This window comes from Marmota flaviventris, chromosome 10, assembly GCF_047511675.1.
Source record: "Marmota flaviventris isolate mMarFla1 chromosome 10, mMarFla1.hap1, whole genome shotgun sequence".
Classification (NCBI taxonomy): Eukaryota; Metazoa; Chordata; class Mammalia; order Rodentia; family Sciuridae; genus Marmota; species Marmota flaviventris.
The window spans coordinates 73,237,004-73,249,046 of record NC_092507.1 but is presented as its reverse complement, the minus strand read 5'-3'; the positions used below and the strand labels follow the sequence as shown (position 1 = coordinate 73,249,046).

The window sequence follows — 12,043 nt, the reverse complement described above, 5'->3', positions numbered from 1 at the left end:
ATATAGCTTTTACAATGTTGAGGTAAGTTCCTATTATCCCTAGTTTTTCTAGTGTTTCGAACGTAAAGGGATGCTGTACTTTGTCGAATGCTTTTTCTGCATCTATCGAGATGATCATATGGTTCTTATCTTTAAGTCTATTGATGTGGTGAATAACATTTATTGATTTCCGTATATTGAACCAGCCTTGCATCCCAGGGATGAATCCTACTTGATCATGGTGCACAATTTTTTTGATATGCTTTTGTATTCGATTCGCCAGGATTTTATTGAGAATTTTTGCATCTAAGTTCATTAGAGATATTGGTCTGTAGTTTTCTTTCTTTGAAGTGTCTTTGTCTGGTTTAGGTATCAGGGTGATGTTAGCCTCATAGAATGAATTTGGAAGAGCTCCTTCTTTTTCTATTTCTTGAAATAGCTTGAAAAGTATTGGTATTAATTCTTCTTTGAAGGTTTTGTAAAACTCCGCTGTATACCCATCCAGTCCAGGGCTTTTCTTGGTTGGTAGTCTTTTGATGATCCAGCATTATTTTGAACAGAAATTTTTACTCTTTGTGTTCCATTAGCAGATCTCACATAATATTGTGCTATATTCAGCAAACTAGTCTTTTGCTTCTATCAACTAGTCTTTTGCCTCTATCAAACTAGAAACTCCTTTAAATTCTAGATTTTTTTTTATTTCTTAATGTACCCAGAATCTACCACTATTCCATAAGAAATTCAATTATTGAATTATTGCATTGATTTACTGAATTTTTCTAATTCAAGGAATATTCCCACTTTTGACAGATTGAAATCTAATAAAAAGTCTTTTTAACACTGTGTATTTACTCTTGGTTAGTTTATAGGCTTCAAGCATTTCTTTTCTTATTTTGTTATTTTGTAACCAAGAAGTCAGACTTTCTAGTTAGTCTTGCTTTTGTGTTTTATCTCTGTGACCTCCCAAATTCTCTTAAATATTTGGGTTGCCCTTTTCTGGATATTTTTAAGTGCTTTAAATTGTCTTCTTGGTATTGACTAAAATGACTCCTACTTTTGCACTCTAAAAGGTTCACATACAATAATAAATTTTCTCAATTTAGATTCTTTGGAGGGTAGAAGGGATAACCAATAACTTACAATGAGTTCATTTGAAAATTCAATTATATTTAGTTATGCTGATTTTATATTCTTATTGCTGGATATGGTATGGCATTTTTATTTAGAATTTATTCTAATTCATATGTACTCATCTAATCAACAAGAAAACATCTGTCCATCTATGTAATTTTATATAATGGTTCACAAGTCTTAATTATATCTGTCATGAGCTTCATTTTTTTTTTAATATTTATTTTTTAGGTGTAGATGGACACAACGCAATGTCTTTATTTTTATGTGGTTCTGAGGATCGAACCCGGGTCCCACCCATGTTAGGCGGGCACTTAACATAAGAACATTTTCTATAGATAGAGATAGGATTAATTTAAAAATCTCCAAATCAATATTATTAAGCTGTTTTTAAAATAACAGAAAGTAAACTAGAAAATATATTACCTTTATGAGATCATTTTGCAAGTTTGTGGACTTTTAACTGTAATATACCAGCAGAGTCCAGTGACCTCAGTTTTCTTTGAATTTCTTTTTTGGACTGTTTTTAAGGATTACTATTTTTGTTTATGAATTCTTTCTTAGAAGTCTTTCAAAACATAAATACAAATTATACATTTTTTTAAAAAATAAAAATTCTGTTTTGCAGTTAACTCTGTTGTCTGTTGATTTATATATTTAAGAATTTGAGATCATTAAGCATCTCTTATTTACAACTGTGCTAAAAAAGACTCAAGATATAATAATGATGATGGAATAATAAATGAGTCATCAATATATATTATTCTTCAAGTTTGTTATTGTGTGCCCTACATTATGATACCATCTTTGTAGTGTTTTGTATTGTTTTGTTTTCTTTCTTTTTTTAGCTTTTATTTAACTCATTTGGGGATTTCAAATCTGCCATAATAGGGGCTGAGGTTATAGCTCAGTAGTAGAGATTTTGCCTTATACATGTGAGGCACTGGGTTGAATCCTCAGCACCACATAAGAATAAATAAGTAAAGATATTATGTCCATCTTAAAAAAAAAAAAAAAAAAAAAACTTTAAAAAAAATCTGCCATAATGATATAGAAGAAAATTGACACAAGTATTTCAAAATGATCAAGTAGATCAGAATGTGAATGCAAAGAGACACTTTAGACTTCTTCTGTCCAATTATATAGCCACTAGTTAGCATGACTATTTCATTTAAATTAAATCAGAATTTCCTGAGTCACCTTAGCCGCATTTCAAATACTCAGTAATCATCAAAACAAATCAGATATAGAATATTTCCATTATTGAAGAAAGTTCTATTAGTGCGGCTACAGACTATAAATGATAATAATAAAAGTAATTATATAAGCAAAATCTCAAGATTATGAATGAAACTTCATATGATAATATCTTCAATAAGTGAGCTAGGGATGCAGCTCAGTGGTAGAATACCTATCTAGTATGCATGAGGCCCTGGGTTTGATCACCAGCACTGCAAATATAAAACTAAAAAATAAAAATAAATTTTAAAAAAATTTTAAATGAACTTTCTCACATTCAGAAATCAGTAAATAATATATATTAACGAAGACTTAAAGGAAATGTGATATTTTTATATCAAATCTTGAACCTACTAGAAATATATTTGAATTTTGGAATCAATTTTACAAGACGGCTTTGTTCCAGGTTCATATGTGAGTTCGTGAACACATAGTTGAGGTCAAACCACATTGCCTATTTTGTTATATTTACCTTCAAAACCAGAAAAATACAGAGTAAATACTTGAGTTTATTGTGTTTAAATTCGTATTAAAATTTCTAATAGATTTGCTTTTTACTTTTACTTTACTTCTTTTGGAAAATTATTATGAAATCATTTAAAAATAGATGTATAAACAAGATCCACTGAACTCAGGTGATAAATAGTGACGATTATGTTTCCTAATATTTTAGCTCTCTTGGAGTGGTACCACAGCCCCATATTTATTTCCCTGGACTTCATTTACTATTTGCATATTTAACAACTCATGTAGCACATGAAATTTGATTATAATATGTGATCATTAAACTAGAGGATTACAACAAATAACAATATTACATATTCAAATACCAATCTTTTGTAAAATGTTTAAAAATTCACTGTCACTTTGCTTATGATTTGTAAATCATCATGAGAATTTTTCCTCGAACTATACCATGCTATATGTTTACCTCTGGAAATAAATACATTGCTACATTCAAAATTAAAATGGAGATAGCAGTATTGGATTTAAGGAGCTGTCATTTTTTTCCTAACTGGATGGAGATCCAACGATACTATTGCCTTTCTTGCCATACATTTTTACCATTCATTTTTAGTTTACTTTCTCCAGCAAAACATTTGGGGGCTATTTTGACTATTGTGAAATATCAATTTTTAGGAATAATTGTTTGAAGTACTGAGAGATAAAATTCTTTTGATATGTTGGAGAAAGGACATCATCTTGTATTCATGTGAATTTTTACATTTTCAGTTTCTCTAGTTCCGTTTTTGTTGCCTCTTTCTTTAGCACCAACATGGTAAAGCCTCCTTTCTCTAAATTCAGACTACTCGTTAACTATCATTAATTTACCAGCATTTGGACTGAGGGTATAGCTCAGTGGTAGAATACTTGCCTAGCATGCCTAAGGCCCTGCAGTGGATTGAACCCAGAGCCTTATATACTCTGAAAATATTTTTTACTAATGAACTGGATATCTCCAGTCTTCAGCAGTTGTTTTTATGATCACCTTTTATCCTTTTTAATTCTTGCATATCTGTTTAAATAAATCATGGGTTTCTTCCTCACTTCCACACCCTGTAGGTTTCTCTAGATTAAAAAATTCTGGGCTGAGGATGAAGCTCAGTGGCAGAGCACTTGCCTGGCACATGTGAGGCACTGGATTCAATCCTTAGCACCACATATAAATAAACAGAAAATAAAGGCATGCTGTCCATCTACAACTACAAAAAAAATTTTTTTTTTTTTCATATTCTCATGGTCTATCCAATGCCGTATGTATAGAAGTTCTGAAATATTTGTGAAAAGATTTGTTTACTTGCCTGTAGGATGTGATTTGCCTGCTACAGGGCACTTAACCTATATTCCCCACATTCAAAATTAGGATGCTGTGGATCTATGTTTAGCAGAGAAAAGAAGGAATTGATGAAGATGGTCATAATGACTCAGTATTCCTTTTAAGTTAGTTCACTTATTTTAGCTTATTAAAAGTCTTGAATGGGGACTGGGGTTGTGCCTCGGTGGTAGAGCACTCACCTAGTACGTGCAAGGCCATGGGTTCGATCCTCAGCACCACATAAAAATAAATAAATAAAACAAAGGTATTGTGTCCAACTACAATAACATTTTTTTAACTATTGAGTGAATAAAAATTATTAAATGTGCTAAGCTCTAGTTGGGCAAAGAATTGCTCTTTTGTTTGTTTGTTATTGGTGGGGGGATACTGGAGACTGAACTCAGGGGCATTCAATCACTGAGCCACATCCCCAGCCCTATTTTGTATTTTATTTAGAGACAGGATCTCACTGAGTTGCTTAGCATGTCGCCATTGTTGAGGCTGGCTTTGAACTCATGATCCTCCAGTCTCAGCCTCCCGAACAGCTGGGATTATAGGTGTGCGCCACCGGCAAGAACCACTTTTTTTTTAAATACCCTAGAGAGGTTTCTTATATTGTAAAAAAAAGTGTTTTGACACAAATTTAAAAGTGGTGTTATGTGATGTTTTACACAGGGGTCACGTAGCATTTGCCATTCGGTCAGTCTAAAATGCAATAGGATATCATGAGATCACTTTTGTTTCGGAATTCAAGTACATGCCTTTGAACAAATTCTAAAGGCTGAAGTTTGTAGAGAAGATATACTAATCAGCCAGAATAATAGTTTATTTTGAACTAAATTTTGTAGGGAAAATTACATGGGATATCTGATTATCTACCAACAAGTCCTCAGAACCTTTAAAAAAATATCATTTACTAATCTTTGTTTTGTTTTCCTAAATGTAAGTATGTAAAGACCTTCATAATATAATACCTCTATAATACTAATGCTCTTATTCTCAAAAGTATGTGTTACTTTAAAATCTTAAGAGATTAAATGACAAGAACTGTTACTAAGAATTAAGCAGGTATCTAGTCAGCCATGTCAGAGCATGCCTGGAATCCCAGAGATTTGGAAGGCTGAGGCAGGAGGATTGCCAAGGTCAGCCTCAGCAACTTAGTGAGACCCTTCACAGCTTAATAATATTCTGTCTCAAAACAAAAATTACTGAGGATATGATTCAGCGGAAAAGTGCTCTTGGGCTCAGTCCCCACAACTAGGAAGGGGACAAAAGAGGAGGTATCTAAATAAAACATATATTTATTTTAGAAAAAATATTATAAACTTTTTAATTGGAATAATTAGAAATTATTGTTATTGAAAAGTTCATAAAACATAGATTAGCAATAATCAAAATGGAGGGAAACATTAAAATTTCCCCAAATCTGTACTCCCTAGTGTAGCTCTGTATTATTAAAATAATAGTGTAACCCTCTTAAAATAATAACAGCACGTTTTTTGGTTTTTGTTTTTATATTGTTTAGTTTGGCCTTTTTCATTTAGAAATGAAACTATGGATAAATATTTATCCAGTAGTAGTTGTTGTTTTTAACAACCACAAGAAACAAACTTTTTCATTTCTTTCTTTTTTTTCTTTGTACTACTAGGGATCAAACCCAGGGCATCACATATGGTAGTCAAGCACTCCACTGCTCAAGAGTTTTGATTCATTTTGCTGAGTACCCTACTTAGGGTACTGTTTATATTTCCTTCCAAACTCACCTCCACCAAAATCTCTCTCTCTTCCTCTTTAACCTTTCGTATTCTAAAATCTTTTGTTGTTCTGAATATCTCCCTCCCCCACTCTAATTTGATAGCTGTGTCATCTTTAAAAACTCTTTAAGATATTTTTCTCTCTCTAAATTTCCTAATCTGTATGTTTAAAATGTTCTGGTATTACTGTTACATAGTACATTACTAAACAAATTCTTCCTTTATATTTTAATTTTTTAAACTACCCTGGCTGCTCTCATATATTTATTTTTTTGTTGTTTGTGTTTATCTGTTTGCAGTATGGGTATTTAACTCAAATGTTCTAGTAAAGTGTTCTACCACTGAGCTAACTCCCCAGCTCTTTTCTTTTTTCTTTTGAGACAGGGTCTCATTAAGTTTCCTAGGCTGATGTCAAACTTGGACTCCTGCCTCAGACTCCCTAGTAGTTGGGATTACAGGGATGCACCACCGCACCTGACTCATATGTTTACTCTTACAACTGAGCTACACTATAATGTAATAATAATATAGTGTACATATGTAAGAATTTTGTCAATTTCTAAAACTTCCATCGGAATGTGGGGATGTAATTAAAACACTTAACAATGTCTTCAATATTAGTCTTCTCTTTAGGATAAGTCATTGTTTAAATTTCTTTATAGTTTTTTAAACGTAGGACATAAAGTTTCATTTGTTAAGTTTATTTCCACTCTTTATATTGATATCTGTAGCCAGTTTGGATTTGGAAATGAAGAATTTGAATCTTTTTTTTTTTTTTTTTTTTCAGCTTTCGTCAGAAGTGATAAACCCAAACTATTCAGAGGACTACAAATCAAGGTAAGGTGATTAAAATGCAGTCTTTTTTTTCCCCCAGTGTTCAGTTTTTTTGGTATTAAAATCAATACTTGGGTAAATAAATTTTTAAAATTTTGAAATTACTAAGCTTTATTTTTTAGTTTACTATAAACAGTATAACGTTTACAGAAAAACTGAGCTTTCTTGAGTGTTTCCATATACTCTTTGACCCTCACCCTCAGTTTCCCCTGTTATAACAGTGTTACAGTTATTGAGCCAATATTGATATATTAGTATTAAGTAAATTCCATCATTTGCATTTAGAGTTTGTTTTAGTCAGTTTTTTCACACCATGACAAAAAGACTTCACAAGAATAATTTTAGAGGAGAAAAAGTTTATTTGGTGCTGAGAGTTTCAAAGGTTTCTGTCCAAAGATAGCCAACTCCATTTATTGGGGCTAAGATGAGATAGAACATCTTAGCAGAAGGGTGTGGTGGATGAAAGCAGCAATCAGGAAGCAGAGGGCAAGACCTAAGTATGAATGTGAAATAACATTCTTTAGGTGGTGAGGACAGGGATGGAGATTGGATATCATAAATATAGGGAATATCAGTAGAGTAAAGGAGATAAGGAGGAAGGACAAGAAAGGGGAGGAAATTTGGATTGAATTCAACAAGATCACATAATATGCACACATAAATGTACCACAAGGAACTTCATTGTGTATTATGTAGAAAGCATCCAATCAATAAATAAATAGGGGCTGGGGCTGTAGCTCAGTGATAGAGCACCTGCCCCTCACATGTGAGGCCCTGGGTTCGATCCTCAGCACCACATAAAAATAAATAAATAAATGTATTGTGTCCTTCTACAACTAAAAATATATATATATTTAAAAAAAAAAAAAATAAGTAAATAAGCAAGCAAAAGTAGATTAGTGCCAGGCACAGAGGTGCATGCCTGTAATCCCAGCTGCTCAGGAGGCTGAGGCAGGAGGATCGTGAGTTCAAAGCTAGTTCAGCAACTTAGCGAGGCACTAAGCTATTCAATGAGACCCTGTCTCTAAATAAAATATCAAAAGACTGGGGATGTGGCTCAATGGTTGAGCACCCCTGGGTTTAATCGTCAGTACCAGAAAGGAGGGGGGAAATAAGGAAGATTAGTGGAGTAGAGAATAGGGGGAAATAAAGTGGGGGGAATGGGGATCAAAATCAAATTCTATGATGTCAAAATTAGCCCACCTACTATGTATAGCTATAATGCTCTAATAAAAAATATATCTTTATTTTAGATCTTTGATTATTTTCATCAGCTTTGTCATTTTTCTCATATAAATCTAACAAATACATATATATAGAGAGAGAGAGAGAAGATTTCTCTTCCTTTGTTACTATGCTAGTCAGCTTTTTGTTACTATAATATACCTGAGATAAATCTATTTATAAAGAGAAAGGCTAATTTCAGCTCACAGTTTTGGGGATTTCAGTCTATGACTGACTGATTGGCCCTGTTGCTTTGGGTCTGTGACAACACATTATGGCATGAGCACACAGCAGAACAAAACCATTTACCTCATGACTGGGAACAAAAGAAAGGGAGGAAGAGATTGAGCTTGAAGAGTATTGTGGCCCACAATATATCCAGTGAATGGAAAAACTTCCACCAGACTCCATCTCTTAAAGGTTCTACCACCTCTCAGTAGTGCCAAGCCGAGGACTCAGGATTTAATGCATGAGCCTTGGGGGATATTTAAGATACAAACTATAATAGATGCTAATGTAAATGGTATTTATATGTTAATTTTAAATTCCACATAATTATTACTGGTAGATAGGAAGTCAGTTAACTTTTGTAACCTTATATTTTGAATCTTGCTGTCATCCCTAGTTTCATGATTATTTTTGTTGATTCTTTGGAATACCCTCTAAAGATAGTTGTGTTATCTGTGAATAAAAACTGTCCCATTTCTTCCTTCTCAATCTGAACACCTCATAACTTGTACATTTCTTGAATTATTACATTAGCTAGGACTTCAGGTACAGCATTGAATAGGCATAATGAAAGGAGACATCCTTGCCTTGTTCTCAATCTAAAGGGAAAAGCATCTAGTTTTCCCAGTTGTTGGTTTATCAAGTTGATAAATTTTCCTCTAGTCATAATATATTGAGTTTTAATCATGAATGGATGATGATGGATTTTCTTGTCATGTGCCCTTTTTGTGTATCTGTTAATATCATATGATGTTTCTTATTTAACCTGTTAATAGTGATAGATTACATTAATTAATTTTCAAATGTTATAGCAGCCTTGCATACTTAGAGTATATCCCAATTTTGTCTAACTTTTTATTTCTCTTGCTAGATTAAAATAAGCTTTTGAATAATGAAAAATTTTGAACAGAAATGATATAGTATTGTTGTCATTGATTTATTAATTCAGAGGACCCATATTTCCTTTTTCCCCCACATTTTTTATTGATGCATTGTATCTGTACATAATGATGGGATTTGTTATGTATTCATACATGCACACAATATAACAATATAATTTGGCCAATATCAATCCCTAGCATTTCCCACCTTCCTCGCCTTCTCCTACCTCCTAATCCCTTTCTTCTATTGATCTCCCTTTGTTTTTCATATTTCCCAACCCCTTTATCTTTTTCCTCTCTCGCTTCCACATATGAGTGAAAACAAATGACCCTTGACCTTTAGATTTTGACTTATTTCACTTCACATAATGGTCTCAAGTTTTATCCATTTTCCTACAAATAACATAATTTCATATTTTGTTATGGCTCAATAAAATAAAATATGTGTACACATACCACATTTTCTTTATCCATTCATCCATTCTAGGCTGGTTTCATAGTTTGGCTAACGTGAATTGTGCTGCTATAAACATGGGTATGCACGTATCACTGTTGTATGATGACTTACATTCTTTGGGGTAAATACCAAGAAGTGGTGTAGCTGGGTCATATGGTGGTTCCATGCCTAATGTTTTGAGGAACCTCCATAATGATTCCCATAATGTTTGTAATAATTTACAATGCCATCAACATTGTGAAAATGAGAACCCATATTTCTAAACTTCACCAAATGGTTTGGGAATATACCAAGTGCTAATAACCATATCAGAGCTTATCTCTCTCTTAAGTTCACAGCACCAGAATATCTTTTTAAAAAAAAAAAAACAATATGAAGCATAGTTGCTGAAAAAGATTCTTAAGAGCTCCCTTACTCATCACTGCTATATTTTTAGTTATAAATGGGTTCATATTTATTGTTACAGCCTTTCCTTGTCCAGAGTAAATATTTTTCAGAACCCTCTCATTATTGGACCTAACTAATGGATCTGAAATTTAAAGAACCCAGCCTAATTCAAAAGTGATCACTGGAAAATCATTATTTTTCTTAAGCTGAGGAAAATTTATGACCCAGTGTGGGATTCTCTGTCTGATTTTTTATCCACAGTCTAATTTAAAACATTGTGGGGGTGGGGAGGGAAGCTTGTGATAAAATTCTGGGCCTCTCTGCAAGCATTCTACCACTGAGCTAAATCCCTATCTCAAAAGCATTGCTCTTATAAAAGCATTCTGTCTCTAATTATTTTGAATTTACTTGCCTCCACCATTAAATATTAGCTTATTTGAGTTTAAGAGTCCTGTATGCAAGAAACATTTGTTTCATTTAATAATAATAAAACTGTCTTGCCTAGCATGATGGCACACACCTGAAATCTCAGTAACTCAGTAGGCTGAGGTAGGAGTATCACTAGTTCAAGGCCCATACGTGACAACTTAACAAGCAAATGCCTAGCACCTGTGAAGCCTGGATTCAATCCTCAGCACTGCATAAAAATAAAATGCACCTAGTTGCCCTCTCTTTGGGGGAAGAAAACAAAAAAAAGACTGGGAATGTAGCTCAGTGGTAGAGTACCCCTGGGTTTAATCCTCAGTACCATTGGGGTCTTGATACTAACAGACATTTTTCTCTTGAGAATTAAAATGTAAATTTTTTAAATTCTCATTTTCTGTGAAATTATATTTAATTCTTTTTAAAGACGTCTTTAAGATCTGTTGATTGTGATGTTATTTCTAAAAGCTTTTTTTAATTGCTATTTTAATTAAGCTGCTTTGATCGTGGTTGAGGCTTAGAAGGCTCTTTTTAAGGAGAAAATAATGATAATGTTCCTCTGTTTTGTAGTATGTTCGTGGTTCAGACCCTGTACTAAAGCTTTTGGACGACAATGGGAACATTGCTGAAGAACTAAGCATCCTCAAATGGAACACAGACAGTGTAGAAGAATTCCTGAGTGAAAAGTTGGAACGCATATAAATGTTGCTTTAGTTTTGGCCTATTTTGTTACCTTGTCAAATGAAATATTACAGCACCTAGAAAATAGTTTTGCTCAGTCTCTTACAGTGAGGCATTAAACATCTAATTAGAAGTTGAAGTGGCAGCACAGCTCTTGATAGCTAAGGAGTTGGCAAGCTTCACAAACCCCGTTTTTTGTTTTTTGGGTTTTTTTTTAATAAATTTCTGTCCTCCTGCATTTGTTATACCACTAACAAAATGCTTTGTAATAGGCTTCTGGTTAATTATGCAAATGATAGTTTGTGATAATTGGTCTGGTTTATGTACAACCCATTTTTAAATTAGAGAGGTTAATAAGAGATGATTGCTATGCCTCATGTGCTGTGTGCTATTTTGAAAGTAATAACAGAAAACTACAAAGCAAATAAGACATGCCAAGCCTCAACCGCCTGATCCTCATAGCCTCTCATATTTGTGTATTACCCTATTTTCTTTTTAATGGAAAAGTTATAGTTTGTAATGAATGTACTGCTTAAAAACTTGATAGCCTAATTATTGTAAAACATTCAAGAGCTGCAGTGAGAGTGAAACATTCACAAAGATTTGTATTAATGAAGACTACACAAAAAACCTTTCTGAGGATTTGTGTAGATCCGATATTTAGCAAATTTTTGTGTTTTACATTCTTACTGAAAAGTTCCATTTAAAAATGACCATTTACAAGACCAAAATATAAATAAAAACTTTGAAAATCTATCTGAATTTGAAATTTTTCTGGTTTGTCCTCTCATGTTTAAAAATGATTAAGCTTCTCAGTGTGTTCTTATTTTTCATATATGCTTTTCTCTTAGCCACAATGTAAGAATGACTATACTGTTTAAAACTTTATCATAATTTCTTATTGTTGACAATAGAGGTTGATTACTAATCTTTCCCGGCGGTTTATATAACTTTTTTATGTCCCTATTGCAATATAATTAAATATAGTATTCATATATATGCATAATTT

The 12,043-nt window shown here is 32.9% G+C and overlaps 1 protein-coding gene across 2 annotated transcripts in view; it reads left to right on the top strand.

The window, feature by feature from the left end:
- Selenof (selenoprotein F) overlaps positions 1 to 11,790 on the top strand; it is a 42,150-nt gene extending 30,360 nt beyond the window's left edge. The window contains exons 4-5 of one of the 2 annotated variants that reach the window (XM_027935141.2): positions 6,707 to 6,756; positions 10,924 to 11,790. In XM_027935141.2, the coding sequence (XP_027790942.1) occupies positions 6,707 to 6,756; positions 10,924 to 11,055 (182 nt within the window). In that variant the 3' untranslated portion in view covers positions 11,056 to 11,790. The remainder of the gene's footprint in view (positions 1 to 6,706; positions 6,757 to 10,923) is intronic. The other variant, XM_027935143.3, reaches the window with a different exon arrangement.
- The last annotated feature ends 253 nt before the right edge of the window (positions 11,791 to 12,043 follow it).